Source organism: Sebastes fasciatus, chromosome 1, assembly GCF_043250625.1.
Source record: "Sebastes fasciatus isolate fSebFas1 chromosome 1, fSebFas1.pri, whole genome shotgun sequence".
NCBI lineage: Eukaryota > Metazoa > Chordata > Actinopteri > Perciformes > Sebastidae > Sebastes > Sebastes fasciatus.
The window spans coordinates 34,107,476-34,126,597 of record NC_133795.1 but is presented as its reverse complement, the minus strand read 5'-3'; the positions used below and the strand labels follow the sequence as shown (position 1 = coordinate 34,126,597).

The window sequence follows — 19,122 nt, the reverse complement described above, 5'->3', positions numbered from 1 at the left end:
TTGTGTAATAGATGGAAGATTTGGAACGACATGCTTTGTACTTCACCTCTAGTCTTCATGTGATCCCACTGTATCCTCTTCTGATGACTAAATAACATGAACTTAATGAAGGTTGGGTTAGCAGACCAGACGCAGTGGAATAAAGAAACTAAATGACCTTTCCTGTCAGTGGAACCAGAGTTCCTCCTCTACTCCCTCGTGCTTTAATTAACCTTTCCTGTCATTCGAAACAGCAGAAGTAGATTTGTTATAATCTCTCGTTGCCACTCAGACAGCGAACTCGCTACTTAAATCAATCTGTCTCTGCTCTTGATTTGTGCAGTGGGAGACAGGTGTCCCTGATTTAATGTGAGGATCAGAGAGCTCTACTTCTATTTCTATACATACACACACACACACACACACACATACACATACACAGTGTATCAGTGGCAGACAAGCGTGAAGAGCATCTGAGTGACAGCATCCGGAAGCTCCGAGATAAGACGTAATCTGGTGCCAATTATTTGTCCTTGACAGGCACAGGTAAGCAGCAATCAGCTGCAGTGACATGTGTTCTGAGTCAATAGTCCCGGCCCCAGTGGGTGGTGAGAGGCTGATTATGAGGTGCTGAACGGAGGAAAACACAAAGCTGCGACAGGTTGGGCTGATAAGGATTCCCGCTGCTGTTCAGCCCCTCTGATATCCGCGATGACCTCTCTGTCCTGTGTGTGCTTACACTTACAAACATACACTCAGTATGCACTTGGGATTTACACTGAACATACTTTCAAGCCTTGATTGTATACATTTACAATACACAGATGAATCCAAAGGTCCTCGTACCTAAACAACCGAGGAAAGGTCTGCTTGTAACTTCTCGGATACGGGTAGGGAAATGTTGTGATTATGGTTAAAGTAATACTTTGACAGTTTGGGAAATATGCTAATTCACTTTCTTGCCGTGAGTTACACGAGAAGATCTACTCCGCTCTTGTGTCTGTACGTTAAGTATGGAGTTAGAGTCCGGAAGCTATTGGCTTTGCTTCGTATAACGGAAAGCAGCGGGAAACAGCTAGCCTGAAAAAAAAAATAATAAATAATAAATCAATAAACTTACTTGATAAATAAATAAATATGCCATTAAATGTTCCAAAAATAATATTAAAAATAAATTAAGGCATTAATTAAGTGATAAAATGTGACATAAATTTATATTTCTAATTTAATTTGCTTCATTATTTATTTACTTTTGTATTAATTCCCCTATCTATACTCTTTTATTTAATATCCACTTTTATTTAATTTTTTTTTTTTTAAATGTATTTATTTAAAATTTAATTTAATTAAATTTGTTTATTCATTATTAAATTATATTTATTTATTTATGCATGATTTTCCCTTTGCATCCCCCCCTACCCCCCTTCCCTCTATTTATTTCCCCATCTTATATATTTCTGTATTCTTTTCTTTATAGATTCATTTTTATATTTCTTTATGCATTTCTGCCTCATCATGCAGATGAGGGGGCTGTCATTCAGCGTGTGTTATGGGGTCAGTCTCTGCCCAAAGCTAAAAAATCTAAAGCTCGCTAATTAAGATGTTATTTCTCATTTCTTAAATCCTTACACAAAGAGAAAAGTAAAAATAGGAAGTTGTATTTTTACAAGGAGTTGCGTGTTGTAATTTCTTTGCAAACAGCGACTACTTCCTTCCTGTCAATTAATAACTTGCCTTTTTACATTTCTGTTTCTGCATCGATTAAACAAATGAGATACAGTAAGTTACAACAAATTAATTAGTGAGCTTTAGAGGTGCTGGTAGGTGTATTTTTTAACTTTTGAGACTACTGTGCTTCCAGTCATTTTGCTAAGCTAAGCCTCCTGGCTTTAGCTCCATACTCTGTACAGACAAGAGATGGGTACTGATCTTCTAATATGATGTGATGATATAAGAATGTCATAACTGGCACAAACATGATATCGACGTCATTTTAAGTGTTGTAACAAATAACCGCTGCGGTCTTTGTCCCGTTGAGGACAGTCCTGATATATAAGCTATGTGTATCCCTGAGTTGATGAATAAAATCCACATAGGGACACATCTGTGCACGCTTGGCTGCAGACAAGCTGCAGCAAGGTGGGGCAGCACCTCGACTTTATGAGAATGTGAACATGAGTAGATGGTGGGGAATTCAGACAACATGCCGGGGATGCCTGGACAGGTATGTGGGGTTTTCTGCTGCCTGCTTCCTCAGACCCCCCTCTTCTCTTTCAACCGTAACACACACACACACACACGCACACGCACACGCACACGCACACACACACACACACACACACACACACACACACACACACACACACACACACACACACACACACACACACACACACACTGACGGGAAAGAAGGGGAGATCTGCGAGGCTGATAATGGCATGAAAAGAAGTGGCAGCGGTGTCTGAGCCCTGCGTCTTTCGACATCTCCGTACTGATACAAAACAGAGGGTCCTTCATGTCCCTTTGAGGGTGACCCAGGAGAACCACGCAATGGTACAACTCTTGGCCGAAAGGCTACATACCTTGGCTGCAGAACAAAGCAGAGAGTGACCACAGTGCAGAGGGATCACATCAACAGGTGGACAGACTACAGGCTCAGTTTACCAGCAGATGTCTTATTCTGGGGCAGTGGTGGTAGGAACAGATTGTGTTTTTTATCCAACAAAAAACATCTTCAACGAACCGAAGACAATTCACACGCACACACGAAAAAGAAAAAGACAATTTAGCTCTGTCTGCCTGTGCGTCTGGGAGTGATTACAAAGCCCTCGGTGGGAAACTGGGTGATATACACCAGATCCTGTGGTCTTTAGAGACAGACACTTGCACCCTATCATTGCTGAATTTACCAGCTGGTTATAAATTCAACCGTTTAAGACGATGTCAAGGCTGCGTTTTGTTTTGTAACATTTTTCTTGGCTTCAGAGGCATGCCCGATTTAGGCTGAGCTGCAACACACAGGAATGCTTCTGAGAACATGAATTTGTGCTGACAATAGAGCGTCTGGGCGCTTTGAGGTGGACTGTTATCATGCCTTAGTCCTTATCTCACCACGCCACAGGCATTATTTCAAAGAAAATGTGTTTTAGCATGTCTCGTCTCGCAACGATGTGGCATTTCTCCTGATTGCCACTTCATTTTCACAGATTAAAATGGCACGATGAATAGAGTTAATGTACAGTACCACTATAATGGAGTCATTGTATTCTAGCTGAAGGGACATGTAGTCTTTATGTAGACTCTAAATGCACTTTGGAATAATGTGCTGTAGATGCAGTCCTGCAGATTCCTCTCATTATGTCTCATACATTATGATCTCCAACGCAATTTTATGTAGCTTAACTACGTGGCTGCATAGAAAAAAATGTGCTGTGATGAGCATATAAGCATGTGCATACTCGCATTTGACGCATAACCCACTGACTGTTGCGCTTTGGCCAGTCACGATGAGTTATCAGAGATATGCAGACTGCCATGAAAAAGATGTCTTCCTCTTCATGTAATTTCTCATCAAACAAAGCCAAACATCTTTTCCATTATGTGTCAGTGGTTTGGAAAAAAGAGGCAGGAACAGTTTGTTTTTTTGTGGTTCTTGAATGATTAAAAGTCGTCCAAACCACAATGGGATAATAATTTCCGGCAGATTTTCAGAAACAAGATAATTATTCTATTTTCAAAGTGCTTCACACAGTTTATTTCAGTGTAATTTAGAATCTGATGTATTTTGTTACACTACCAAGAAATGTTTTATGTCGTTGCTACAAACTAATCTTCCCAAACTGATAATTATTTTGTACTACGTGTTTTTTAGCATTCAATGTTGATAAAGAGTTGAGTTTGGACTTCACTTGCTGCTGCTTTTTTATCTTGAAATGTGGATCATTCAGGTCATTTTTGCCAGGATGAAATTAGGTCTGCTCCAAAAATGATAGATATTGATTCAGTGATCCTGAATGGAGCTAGACTAGAGGAGAGGGAGACAGATGAAAGGTTGTCAAACACTCACAGTCAGTAGCTGCTAACTGATAATGTGATTTGATGAATGCTTATTTGTAACGCAGTAGGTTATCTGTCTGTCTGGTTTGTCTCGTCCGTCTGTCTCTCCACTCTCATTGAACTTCTCGGTGACCTAACCGCTGTCGGACTTTGTGACAGCCAGTCACCACCGGCGGGCTCCCATTCAGATGGCCCCGAGTGTGAATCTGAGTGTAGAGGTGATAAATGTGGGATGTCAGCTGGTGACGTCTGGTGTCCCTGAAGCTCCGGTATCGTTGGACCGCTGGGCCTGCCAGAGCAGCTTGCTGGCTGCGTGTGTGGTTGACGAGCAGACAAGGACGGAAAATGAGACGGGGACGTTTATGGAGAAAGAATGGAGATGTACTGTTTTAGGATGTTGTGCGAGCATGGATTTTAACATAGGACATCCAGTGGGGCTGCGATCCATCATCGTGTTGCTGTCACCGCCTGCACCCGTGTCCTACTTTACTGAGCTCATGCATGTGCTCTGATCTAGGATTGGGTGATATGTTAGAGATCAATGTTAATTCAAGTTTTAATCCTTAACATTTCAGTTCTGGTTGATTTGGCAACAGCCTTTGTTACTGATGGGAAACACAAGGCGGTTTAATAAACACTTTTTACGATCGCTGTCTGTGTTGACCTCCATGGAAAATACATTTCCTGGCTTCTTTACAATAAAAAACAGCACAGTGATTCACCAGTTGAATGCCTTTAAGGCAGCGGCTCACTGCAATAATTAAATTTTTCTGCATCCATAAATTCTTTGTAACATAGGTCAACATGTCACAGAAGTCACAGGATCTGTTTACTGATTGGCTGCGGGTATTCTCTGGCCGCACTTCGCCGCTGCTGCTTTGTTTAGCAGTAACTTAACACAGCTCTGACACAGTATAAAGTGAATGAACAGTAAACAGTGAGGCTGATATTAATGAGATAAGATTAGAAACAATAACGCTGCATGCATGCATCATTTCCTGTAGGCAATTGTAAGCAATATGAATCACGCATGGGAATGGCAGACTCCGCCACTAACGATAAACCACTATAAAGAGAAGGAATTATTGAATTTAAATACGTTGAATGGGTATTGCTGAAAGAATGCTGGCCAAAAATAGCACCAAAAATGAAATATTTGATTTCAAATTTAATGTCCAATGCCATTAAGCAGACAGGAAAAACTCATGTAAAACAAGCTTTAAATTTTCTTAATATTTCATTTTAAATTGGATTTGAAAGATTCATTTTAATAGATCTGTCCAGAATTCTGTAAAACAATACCCTGATATAGTCATGTCACCGCAGTATGACTCCACTGAAAATCCATAAACACCCACCATACCATGAGAGTGAGAATGAGTATTAAAGCATATGTGTCTTTGGAAGCAACTTATGAGAGTGACACGGGTGACAGCGATGTCTCTTCATATTTACTACCATATCCACCCCACTGTGATGCTGCAGCGTGACATCAGCATTTCACAGCTCCTGAAGGAGCTCAGAGCACCTGCAGCTGAGAAGCTTTCTGGTAGAGGATTCATGTCAGTATTACAAAATGTCTTGTGCAGATGGAGAACATTATGCTGTCTTTTATTCCCAGTAAAAGTATCAAGACTTTCTGCTTCCTCCTGGTCAAGGCAAAGCCGTTTCAGGGAAGTCTTTCTCAGCATCAGAGAGTCTCAGACTCGGCTGAGGAGAACAGTAGGGGCGTTTGTCTGGTCCCATTGAAGTGGAACATGAACAGGTCCTCGATCTGGTCCTCTCTGCAAATAGAACATTACAAGTGGCGGCTCAACTTTCTCAAGCTCCACTTTCCCAAGTTGAGTTTTGAAAGAGCGCGAAAGAAAGAGAGAGAGAGCTCCTATCAAATTCTCTTAACAGCTCAGGAGGTAATGGGAGGACCGGGAGAAAAAGCAGCTTTCCGTTCACCAGATCTCCACTTATCTCCCCTCACACCCCGAGTGTAACTGAAACTCACACACCGGCGATCTGCCCCGGAGCAGTATGTGAGCCATTTGAGACAAGTTTTATGTCAGAATAGTTTTAATAGTGATATGGAGGAAAGGATGTGGCGATGTGTTGTGTATGATATGGTGTGAGACTATAAGCCCGGGAGTGGTCGGCATCTTCTCTGCTGCAGTTGAAATGGAGAATTCACAATGAGAGATTAAAGAGAAGGCCATCATCTCCACCACAGCTCGATAGATTTAAAAAAAAAGGTGATGGAAAGAGAGGGTCAGACTGCCAGGTCCTGAACATTATCTGCTATTTGGCTGTTATAATGGAAGCCATGTTATGTGATGCAGCTCAGGATACCAGTAGTGATGAAGCGTAGAGGGAAAAAAAACCAGCACAGGCCAAAATGAATGTTCATTTAGAGTTTTCTTGACACCTTAATGCTGCCATACATCAGTGAGTGATTTATGGTTTGTCGGTTGCCATTCATGTCTGACTCTTGTGAGATTTACTGTTCGCCTCCTTGCTTTTGTCAAACCTGCCATAACCAGATTTAGCCTGTCCATAACCCCATAATGGCAGGATGTAATTGTACTTCTGGAGGGGGAAAAAAGAGCAAACAGCTTCTGTAAATTAATTTAGGAGAGTCCGAGGGACGATTTGGCGCACCATTAGCATACTATCATGACATCAGCCTTCACATGTGTGTGTGGTTTAGATTTGTAAAGAAAATAGAGAGACGATCACCTCTATGTACAGAAAGAATGAAATAACTTTGGCAAACCGAAGGGCATCTCTGTGCCAAAAATGAGCAGCCTACACACTTCTCTTGTGACCATGTCTGTGGTTTGTGTTTCCCAATTGCTTTGTATGTTATTCTAAGACAGTATTTTGAAGGAAAACTCATTTATTTCTCCACTCTCTTTTGCCTGTTCACAGAGGTAAAGTCCACCGGCACCGCTCACCACTTCTCCTTCTTGCTGAACTCGACCGACTATCGGATCCTTCGCATGGACGAGGACCACGACCGCATGTATGTGGGCAGCAAAGATTATATCCTCTCTCTGGACCTGCATGACATCAACAAGGAGCCGCTCATAGTAAGAAATGTCTCACACAAAGAATAATCCTGGCTGAGCTCCACCACAGGTTTACATCTAACCAGCATGTTGATCTCTCCCCCGTCAGATCCACTGGCCTGTTCCCCCCCAGAGGAAGACTGAATGTGTCCTGTCAGGGAAAGACACCAATGTAAGTACTCCAATAGCGTGATGTAGCGTAGTCACCGTTACTGGAATTTCTACCCTCGATACAATACCTTGAAAAAATATCTATTTTCAATACCATTTCCGATACTACTAGGAAAAATTGACAAAACGTTGAGGGCATAACATTTTAGATTTTTATTTAAAGATAAATAATGTGTGTATAACCTGTGTATCGACACTGTGGAAAATTAGAAATGAAACCATTTCTAATATTCAGTATCGATATGTATCAATACTTCAATATTTTTGACAACACTAACGTAATGGAAAATTAAAAGGAGTGGCGAAACAATTAGTTTTCTTAATTAATCAGTCAATTACCAACAATTTTAAATAATTTGATCATTTTTTTCTGTCTTTATTAAGTAAAAAAGCCAAACATTTCCCGGTTCCTGCTTCTCACATATAAGAATTTAATGTTTCTATTTGTTTTATATTATTGTGAATTATTTATATCTGGGATTTTACTGTTGGACTATTGTCAGATAAAATGAGCATTTTAAAGATGTGCTCTATATTGTTGTTTTTTATGGATTAAACGATTAATCAACTAGCCAAATTAATGAACAATAAAAGCAATCACGAGTTGCAGCTCTAATTTAAAGTCCCATGCTGGTGACCTCCTGGCTATTTTGTAGATTTTCATTCAAGCCTTTCAAGCTATTCATCAACCCTCAAGACCTGTGAGAGTAACAGACCTTCCAATGATAAAATCACAGCTGTAAACCATCGTCCCTTTTGACCTGCTGCACATTTAAACATCATTTAATCTGGTGGTACCATTGTGTATAAAAAAATCACCAGTGTGTTTTTGGTCGTTTTTGGCGACACGTATGATTTGAATGTGGCACCGGGGTCAGTGGAGGACGTTTTTAAGCTCCTTCCAACGTGTGACTCGCTGTGAAGCTCTTATTTACTGTCGCTGTGTCACTGATTGCTGATTGCATCCAGCTGCCACCAATTAAGCTCTGCCAGGAACCGGGAACGTGCGACATTCAGTCGAGCTGAAAACATATTCCGTACACATCTCGTATAGATGTTTCTAATCAATGTTTTAACATAATCTAATTTTATTTTTTTATTTTTTGCACAGTAATTATTTTTTTACCCTGTGTTGTCCAGACAGGCAGACAAAATGAGTCAGCCACTGGAAGCCTGTCTGAAGTGTTAATACGATTCAGACGTTCAAACGCAGCCACCGCCGGTGCAGCCCCCGCAAGGAAACTCATCATTGAAATTCATATAAAAACCAGATCCTTCTCTTTTGATTTTGTTCACACAATCTGACCCCCCCACTCCCCCAAAACACACAAACGTACTGACTCGTCTCACCCATGTTAGGGGTGAGCGCTGGCAGGAGCGGTGAGCACCGACAGGGTGATGAGGCTCCGGCTAATAACCCTGCCCTCCCCTGCTGGTAGAGAGCGCAGGCTGCTGTTTATCCAACTGGAATGTTCATTTATGCGTGTTTGGTGACCCACGCCTCTCACCGCCTCTGGCTACACTGTACTGGCCCTTTGTGTGTATATACTGTATGTATGTGTGTGTGTCAGAGGTGGGTTCGAAATTTCATTACTAAAATAAGAAATAAAATTGGCTACCGAGAGACATCTTGGCAATCCTGGTCCGCTCTTTAGGGAATGACAGATGATGACAATTCAAAAGCAATTCAGAGGGGATGTCGGTTCAGGCAGGAGGTCAAAGGCAATCATCCCCACTGTGCTCTCTGCGGGGGGGCACAACTGTGCGCTGAATAATACACGCAGGGGTAAACACACACACACACACACACACACACATACACACACACACACACACACACACTCTCTCAAACCTCTGACTTGTGCATCTGTCGTGTTGCTAGGATCTGCCAAAATGGCTCATCCCCCATCCTGCATACAATCTTTTTTTTTTACGCTTGGTACATCCTTTCTACTCCGCCAGCTGTCACTATAGCAGCCGACATGACGGACAAATCTGAACAGACATCATCGGCCTGTACATTTCTGTAGCTGGGAGTTTTGATTTGGGTGGATTGAGACCAGGAAGGCTCACAGCTGGTCGGACAAACAGAGATTAGAAAGCTGCAGACCTCGAAAGCACAGAGTTGTTTTCACCAGCAGCACCTCTTTGTTTGCTCTCCCAAAAGAAAAAAGTCTTACCGCTTAGATAATTAAAAAAAACCACATCCGTGTTGAGATTTGAAAAAGCTCACAACAAGTCTCTTCTAAAGAAACCTTAATTGCATTTTAGAGTCTCTGTTTTCTAAAAACCACAGTTTTCACTCAACAGTGTTGTTTGTCGCCAAACTGTTTTCAAGTCTGACAGAACATTGAATTGCTTCTACCCTCATTCCCCGTCGCAAACACACTTCACAGCTGAGATGCACTGCTTTTCATACTGTTATATGGTGTTTGGAAACATTTTCCCCTCTGACAGTGTGGTCTGATGTGAAGCCCGAGCCAGGCCGACACACAGAGCCAGGAAACAGAGCTGCCAAACACGAGCCAGCCAGCAGCGGAAATGATAGATGGGATGGTTTTAAGCCAGGCAGGCAGAGGGGTTATTAACCATCAGTGGGACATTATGTATTATGTAACCCTTTTTTTCCATTGCATTTTCGTGATCAGAGTATTTTTTTAACCTAAATCTCTAATCCTGTTTTGCTCTCCCACAGGGAGAATGTGGAAACTTTATCCGTCTGATTGAGCCGTGGAACCGGACCCACCTGTATGTGTGTGGAACAGGCGCATACAACCCCATCTGCACCTACGTGGACCGAGGACGCAGGTCACAGGTAACCAAAGACGCGGCCGGGCAGCCGTGGAGACATTTTGACCTCCGCTCTCCGCTTCTTTTTTATCTGTAAATCAATCTCGGGTCAGAGAATCTCCTTCTGCTCTTGCTCCTCGGCTTCTCTTCCATCATTTTCTGCCTCTTGCTTTTCATCGATTCGTGCTGTTTCATGGTCTGGAAGACTCAAAGTAAAAAGCTCATGGCCAGTCCTATCTAGATCTCTATTATTATTGCAAAATTGCTGTTGGTGAGGTACCTAAGTGCCACCGCTTAGAGATCGTTGAGACACCAATCTTCTTTTACCGCTGGGAATAGCACGTTGACAGTATATCTATAGCAAATACCCTTCCTCGTAGTCCCCCCCCACTCACCTGTTTATACACAGCAAAGCCTGTGGCCTGTCTTTCTATCTGGCTGAGAGCCTCTGAAAGGCCATCATTACTGATGGAGCCTCTCATCCATCATCAGCCTTGTAGCTCTCCCCTCCCTCCATCCCTCCCTCCATCCCTCCCTCGCTGTAGCACGGCGGCCACGCAGAGCTGCAGCAGCTGCCGGCCGGACTACAGTCCACACACACTTACATTCACCATCTCACTGTTCAAATGGAGGGATCAGATTTCAATGTAAAGGTCAGTCCGGCCTCTTGTCATTCAGCTTCTCCCCTAAGGCCTAACTGCTATGTTACTTCACACTGTAAAGATTTTCTCCCGCAACAGTGGATGTAAACAGAAACCAATTGTTTCAAAATTCTCCCGCTTGGTACACGGAGGGCTTCACACGTTTCCAGTCCTCATTTAACTCAACTTTCTGCCTCAACTGCAAACTTTTTCCTTTTAACTGCATCACTCTTTGATGCTGTTTCAGAGCTTGTTTTGCAGAGTTTGTGTCAACCTGTCGAGTTCTACATGAAAAACCTGCACATCCAAACTAGACTGTTTAATTTAGGAGTGTGATTCAGTCATGTAATTTACTATATTCCTGTATTTGTTTGAATTTGTTCTATCCTTCACTTTATTTGATGCTGCTATATGTGATGCATTTTTTCAATTGTTGCTTGTCTCATTTTGTTGCATTTCCTTTTCTGTTTTCTTTCCCGGTCCTGCATGGTTAATGCATGGAGTTTGCAGCTGTGTTTGCTTGACACTGAGTCTAATCCAACCTGGGTACTAAATCACCCACCAGGCTCTCTTCACTCTACCTTGACCTCCACTTTGACATTTTGCTTTCCATTTTTTTTAGAATTGTTCGTCTTCGTCGAGTCTACTTGTTTTTTTCCGATCCTTCGTTTTTGCACTTTCCTATTTTCCTCTTCTGTTTATGTTTATCAAGTTAAATTCAATTTGAATGTCGTAATGAGGTGGCCTACTGTGCCATGTCTGTGTTTTAGGGGTCCCACTACCTACAGGCACCCCAATCTGGAGGGAGAACGAGTCGGGCAGCAGACTACACTACATCAGAGCCTTTGGAGGCGAAGGTGGGCTGAAGGGAGTTTTGTAAAGGCTCCTAAGTTTTGGTGCCCACCTGGAGTACTAGTTCAGTATCAGTTGGAGTGGTATAGGCATAGCACAGCTATCCAAAATGAAACTGGTTTTCACAGATGTTGGAGTTACAAAAACAGCTTGTTGCTGAATCTCAATCAAAATATTAAGAATTTTTTGTAAATGTAGAAAACATGTTTCCCTCCAACAGCTGTCAACACAAAATAATGCTTTGGAAATGTGCTATTCTCGTGCCAGTAGAGCCTGTGACGGCTCCGAAAACATTATTTTCTCCATCCGAGTCTTACTATGAGGGATGGGCTCCAACATGAACGTAAAATTTCCTCAAAATGTCAGAACTATTTTGGGTTTTTTTCACAAGAAATGATTCTATATTTTTTTTTCTGTGAATTTTGCAACAGTAATAAACTCTTTATAGATATCATAGGATATTTTTTTTTTCCCGATACATAAAATGATGCTTATTTAGCCATGAAAATTACTGTTATAGAAAAATACTTAAGATTTGAAACTGGTTTTGGAGGCTTTAGTGCTGCAGATGGTAACCATAATAATAAAACTGTGTTGTTGACTGAAGCGGTTATCACCTTAAGAGGTTTATTGTTTTTTCCAAATGGCCGATTTTTCATCCACACACATATTTTTGAGTCAAACTGTAGCTTGTTACTGAAACAAATATCCAAGAACAGGTTAAAAAAGCAGCTTTTCGGCATCATTCTGCTTTCCTTTACATATTTCCTACTTGTCAGACTTCATCAGCCGGCTTTGAAGCACCCGACACAACTCCATGTAGACACATACCCAGTGTTGACACAGATGTTCAAGATGTCCTCTTGCACTGTGGAATAATGAATTCTTGTTTGAGCCACTAACATCAGACGCATGGTGGATGAGTTTTGGATTGCTCTCAGCATTTTCCTCCACCTCTCCATCTCACAGATAACCGGCGCTGTGTGCTTTTTGTTCCCCTCAGCAGATCCAATAGTGCTGCTGTGAGAGAGGCTGTTTAAAAACTGCTTTTAACATCCGAGTATACTTCAAAGTGCCTTGTACATTTTGCATTCAAAGAACAACCTTCCCCCATACACACATAAAAATGATTCCTTAAACACAATAAATCTGTTATTAAATGAGAAAAGAAAACAAGAAAATTTATTAATGATGCTTTTCCTAATTCTTTACCATTTTATAGGAATACATTTTCCGACTTGAACCTGGCAAAGTGGATTCTGGGAAAGGAAAATGTCCATATGACCCCAAACTGAACAGCGTCTCAGCTTTGATCAGTAAGTCCCTGCTTGTTTGTTTTTTTCCCCCTTCATACAATGTGAACATGTAGCTTTAAATAGCTATCTGTGGAAAACAAAGACGTTCTGTAATGTGTCTTTGGCTTTAGTCTGTGCATGTAACCACATGAAACTTATTCCTGCCTGATTTAAATCATTTCTTTCAGTTTTTGATATTAATTACTGAAATGTCTTGTCACGGTCTGCAATGCGAGGAAACAGTGATTGGACCCAAATTCAGACAGACAAGGAAGCAGCAGGCTAAATTCAGTGATTCATTTTCAAAAAAGCTTACAGTGATCGAGGGTCCAAATGGCAGATAGCACATAACAGACAGGATGATGATCTGACAACGGAGCACAGGCAGTACACCGGTATATGTAGCGACTGACTAATGGGGAAGTGGGAACAGGTGAGCAGAGTTCTGGTGAGAGCAGGGCTAACGAGGGACAGGTGAACCTAATCAAGGAGGCGGGGAAACACAAGAAGGCAGGAACTGAAACGACAGGAGAAGTTAAGTCTTTCAAAATAAAACAGGAAACTAGGAACCCCTGACGAGAAACATCCACCCATCCATTATCTGTAACAGCTTATCCTGTTCAGGGTTGTGGGGGGGCTGGAGCCGATCCCAGCTGACATTGCGTGAAGGCAGGGTACATCCTGGACAGGTCACCAGACTATCACAGGGCTGACACACAGCCACTCACACCTACGTGCAATTTAGAGTCAACAATTAACCTCCATGTCTTTGGACTGAGAAAACCTAGAGAAACTCCAGACTCCACACACAAGGGCCCGACCCTGTTGCTGTAAGGCAACAGTGCTAACCACTGCACCACTGTGAGGGACAAAGAAATCATAACCTTAGACCACAGCAGATTGTGACGAGTCAGTTATTACAGTATCTGCTCCTATAAGGTAATAAGCTCCTCTGATTATGGGTGACGATTTTAAATCATCTTATTGTGCATTAGATTGCACCAATGTATGGTTTGGGGCTGCAACTAATTTCATTATCAATTAATCCGCCCATCATTTTCTCCATTAATTATTTAATCGGTTTGTATATGAAATGAAAATGAATTGGGTAACACTTTACAGGTCCACAAATTTCATGGTAATTAGATGATGATTAGAAAGTAACTTATTTGAAATTTCTTTTTTTTTTAAGTTATTTTTTTGGGGGCATTTTCCATTTTTATGACAGGACAGTGGATAGAGTCTTGAAAGGGGGGAGAGAGAGAGTGGATGCGGAAAGGGCCACAGGCCGGATTCGAACCCGGGCCGCCGCGGTCAGGACCAAGCCTTAATAGATGGACGCCCGCTCTACCAACTGAGCTAACCCAGGCGCCGACTTATTTGAAATTTCTTTGGAATTACTGCCAAATTACCCCAATATTTACCTCAATATTTACCTCAATATTTACCCCAATATTTACCTCAAAATTTACCTCAAAAATTATCGAAAATTACTTTGTTTGGCTGTCTTCACTTGGGACTTGACTCTGGACTTTTATTATTATTATTTGACATCTAATATAAACATTATTTAATAATTATATTCCGCTATTACCCAATAAGCAGTAATAAATAGCTGGTCATTTATTTAATACATTTCCAGGAAAATAATACAAAGTTAATTGATAGGCTTTATTTCCATGTCTGCTGATAAATAGATAATAATTAGCAAATAATTTATTTGAAATTTCTTTAAAAAACTCCCTGAATCATTACATCAGCTACCAGGTTACATTTGTTTAGACAATAAGTCACGATGGTGAGATTTGTGTCTGCTCAGAAGTGTTTTCTATTAGTTTTGGTTTTCCACCTCCGATGAAGAGCAGCACACAGCCGCTTCTCAAGCCTAAGGGCCCTATTTTAACCATTATATGCTATTTTAGCATATAATGGTCAAATAATGTTTATAATAAAGTAATTTTAGATAAATTTAGGTAAATATTGCTGTAATTTGGCAGTCATTTCAAATAGGTTAATTGCTAATTATCACCTAATTACCATGACATTTGCAGACCTTTAAAATTAAGTGTTACTGAGAATTGTGACCCAAATAAAGTAAAAAAAAATGCCCAGTAGCATTTTTCTAAGACCAAGGCGATGTTTTTAAATCGCTTGTTTTGTCCGACCAACAGTCCAAAACCCAAAGACACTTTTCATCATATGAGACAGAGCAAATCAGCAAATCCTCACATTTAAGAAGCTGCATTTTGTGCTAGTCATTCATGCTCTAGTAGAGTTCTAGTTGTATCAATGTTCACTTGTTCTGTCAGACTGATGTGTGTGCTCTGATGTCGCTGGGTGGTCGTTTGTTGTCAGCAGCTTACAGGTGGTCAGACATTGCTGTTGATCAGTGACCTCCTGTCCTGCATGTGTTTGCGTTTGTGTGTGTGTGAGAGAGAGAGAGAGAGAAAGACAGAAGGACCTTCACTGACTATACTATGTCAGCTCAATTCCAGCTGACCTGAACAAAACTGTAACACCAAGAAAATTAGCTACAGGTTGGCTCTCACAGCTGGCAGGGCCAGAGATGTACCACACAGAGGACAACAGGAAAAGCTGGAATTCCCGTGGTTTAGGCGTTACGAGTTATTTTTTTACACTTGCTGCTTTTCTTACCACCTATGACTAAGTTTCACCTTTTTTCATGCACTGAAAATGACCTTTGTGTTTGATGTCAGACGATGATGAAAATGTGTAACTCCAGCTGTCCTTTGGAATTACCCTGATTGGCCTAATGAGTGTGATATAATAATAAGTATGATTGCAATATAATTGCGAGGTCAACATTTCCAACCCAGATGTGACATTTCTGACATTACTGGACCGACTTTGATGAGATTTTCAAATTATGATGTGTTTTGGCACTGTACTGTGTTTTTTTAAAGACATAATAATCATCATGCAGAGTAGAAACATCTAACTGTGAACAGGGCCACAGCTGCTGTACGTGCCATCAGTCTGATTTCAATGACACCTGGAGGGATGATGCAACTATTTAATGAAGTTTCAATCAGACGTGGTAGACGTTGTGTTCATCTCTTTAACCTGAACATTTTCTCATCTGTCATGACTTCAACACCCTTTCCCTCCTTCTCTCTCTGTGACTGACAGATGGAGAGCTGTACTCGGGAGTCTACATTGATTTCATGGGAACAGACTCGGCTATCTTCCGTACGCTGGGGAAGCAGACAGCCATGAGGACGGATCAGTACAACTCCAGATGGTTAAACGGTAAATGTCTCAACTCGAGGCTTGTTCTGCCGCCAGCATCGTTTCTTTCACTCATCTCTTTCCAGACTGTTTTTTAATTTATTCCTCAGCTCCTGAGAAATGTTGCTGTACCGTTTCACGCGACTTCCCGTATGTAGCTTCTGCATATCGTCTGTTCCTAGAGCAGTGTCGTCTAGGAATGAGGTTGTTGATCTTTCCATCCTGCCCCCACATGACCACATGATCATTTGACTGGAGGCATAAAATGCACTACACTAATTGTTGACTGCATGCCTGCGGAGCCTAGACCACAAGGTCAGTAGTGTCGTAGCAGAGGGGAATCACTGAACGTCAATACTGAGTGAGAGTAGCCTCCGCTCTCTAATGAACCGGGATTGCCACAGCATTTTAAATGCTGGTCGGGAGCTTTCGGTTGATGTTGCCAAATCAATCACGGCCTCCCCCGGTGTCGCTGGCTCCCAGATTTTCCTCTGACCCTGTTGCCCCTGACAACAGTCCCCTGGTAGTGGTACACTGAATCGGGACACCTGAGTCCTGCTAATCAGCCATGTGGAATCCCTCGGATATTTCCCCTCCCCCCCAATTACATGGTTCCTGGTTACGCCCCTCCTCCTCCTGGTTTTGGTTTGTCCTCATTTGGGACCCTGGTCAGTCACAGTGAGGGGGTGGGGGGGCACCCAGCGGTGACCCAGTAAGTCAGCCAGTGGGAGCGCACTGTGATGCCATATTAAGCATTGTCACTAGGAAGAAATAAAGGGGTGGGTTCAGGACAGTAGAGGTCTATTCTGAGCTCCGGGCTACTATTATTTAGGTTACAGCAGTAATCATTCTCAATAGACCTCAGCCGCCGCATCCAGTTACTACGTGAGCCCTCCCAAACCTGGTCTTACATACTGTGATAGTGGGGGTGTTTGGCCCTGAGAGGCTAAAGTGTTCTATCAAACAGGATTTAAGACCTCGCTTGTTTCCATGGACATGGCTTTTTTTTTTTTAAACCTGTATTTATCCAGGATAATCCCATTGAGATTTTGAATCTCATTTGTACGGGGTGGTCTTGGACTTCAAGTTCCCGACTATGTAACCCATCTCAAAGTATTTTTCTTCGGGGTCTACTGCTTTCAGTGACAGTTAAATGATAGTTTCACATTTTTTTTTCAAGTCCATCTTTAAACAATAGTCATTGAATCCATTTTTTGCTTGGTATAATAATTTCTCTTGTTCATACCGGCCACCAATGTAAGTGATGGGCACCAAATCCACCTTTGTTTTTTTTTAATTGAAGACAATTCATTAATTTACAAACATTAAGGCATAGTCACATAAACTCAATAATACCTGTTAACATACAGTACAAGGCACAATTGGATTGGAAAGATAACTTAGATTATTTAAAATAATATAATAACAAAAAAATAATAGAGAATAGAAAATAAATTAAAGGGATAAATAAATAAATTAATACGTTAATAAATAATAAGACTGCACTCTTTCATAGTAGCTCTAGGGGTCATCATCATATACTGTATGCTCAGTTCTTCATCAGCTCTGAGGAGAGACTTTGCATGTTTTCCTTTCATTAGTCTTTGGATGCGTGGATGAAAAATGTCTCCAGGAGTATCAGATTGTTCAATATCAAGTCACTCTTAATGTCCTTCATATTAATACAAAAATCCACAGACCTAATAGGCCCTTTTCACAGCAGCTATTTTGACATGTAATTGCAGGGTAAACACCGGCGTAATTGATCAAATTAAATATGGTCCCGTTTTATTTATTGTCATTCCAGTGAGCCAGCTTTCACAATACCAGTCCCCTGGCCCACCTAAATGGAACAGGGCCATAATTAATGTTATTAATTACATCTGTGTTTACCCTGCGATGACATGTCAATATGGCTGCTGTGAAAAGGGCCTATTCTGTGTAAAAAAAATACATGTCAAAGTTAAGCTTAAACTAATATGAGGCTTCAGCATTCTGAGTTAGCCACATTAAACAGATATCTTACAAATTTACAGTCTTTTTAGTGAAAAATTCCCTGTTTCTGTTATTGTTCCTCCACCGCAACTCAGCGGGAAAACACAAAGAGGGAATTTCAAACTATAAAGAATGTAAATTTGGAGGATATCCATTTCATATGTCTGACTCTGAGTACTGACGCCATATATGGTAGCTACAGCTGGATTTTAGAGTGATTTTTCACTGAATAAAGTCCCCTATAATTTACATTGGAAGCATGTAATGAAGGGATCGCTTAACCCGTGTACATATGGGCATGTGAGTATTGTTTAAGACAGACTTGAAAAATGTGAACCTAACCTTTTAATGGATAAATAAAACAGGACAAAGGCTGAGGTTGTTATGCACTTTGAGTACTTTAATTGTTTGACACTTCTAATATTTTATTCACACCAAAGCCTCAGCTGGCGATCATCACACCATAGCCGGTCTGATTTTTTTTCTTCTTTCTTTTTCTACAGATCCCACATTCATCCACGCACACCTCATCCCAGACAGCGCCGAGAAGAATGATGACAAGCTCTACTTCTTCTTCCGCGAGAAATCCTCCGAGATGGGCCAGAGTCCCATGACCCAGTCCAGGATAGGGCGGATCTGCCTGGTGAGTTATCACATCCATCAGCAAACCTCATGTTGGTCATCACAACTGAAAGGTTTACATGTCTCTGTAATGGTGAGTTATAGTCCGTCGCCTGTTTCTTAGAGGCCCATAAAGACCAGCTCCCCGTGATCATCCGTAATTGCTGAGCACGAAACAGTAACACACATCAATTACCATCAGAAAACCTTTGCTGTTTGGAAAAGTTTGGGAAAAAAGTTGTTATTTTTGTTCCTCTGCACGAAATGTTTGAGCGGCAAGGTTTACTTTAGTCCACATCTGTATACATGCATATACATCCATACAAAGCCAGAGCTGTGTTTACTCAGCGATGTCGTGCTCTGACCCACGTGTTGTTTATCCATAAAATAGATGTTTCAGTAGATTGTAGATATTTC

General features: G+C 41.4%; 1 protein-coding gene across 2 annotated transcripts in view; it reads left to right on the top strand.

Annotated features, from left to right (window-relative positions):
- LOC141773305 (semaphorin-3F-like) overlaps positions 1-19,122 on the top strand; it is a 57,992-nt gene that overhangs the window by 24,817 nt on the left and 14,053 nt on the right. For both annotated transcript variants that reach the window (XM_074645208.1, XM_074645216.1), the window contains exons 3-9: positions 6,952-7,112; positions 7,201-7,263; positions 9,958-10,077; positions 11,464-11,550; positions 12,768-12,861; positions 15,991-16,110; positions 18,588-18,727. In XM_074645208.1, the coding sequence (XP_074501309.1) occupies positions 6,952-7,112; positions 7,201-7,263; positions 9,958-10,077; positions 11,464-11,550; positions 12,768-12,861; positions 15,991-16,110; positions 18,588-18,727 (785 nt within the window). The remainder of the gene's footprint in view (positions 1-6,951; positions 7,113-7,200; positions 7,264-9,957; positions 10,078-11,463; positions 11,551-12,767; positions 12,862-15,990; positions 16,111-18,587; positions 18,728-19,122) is intronic.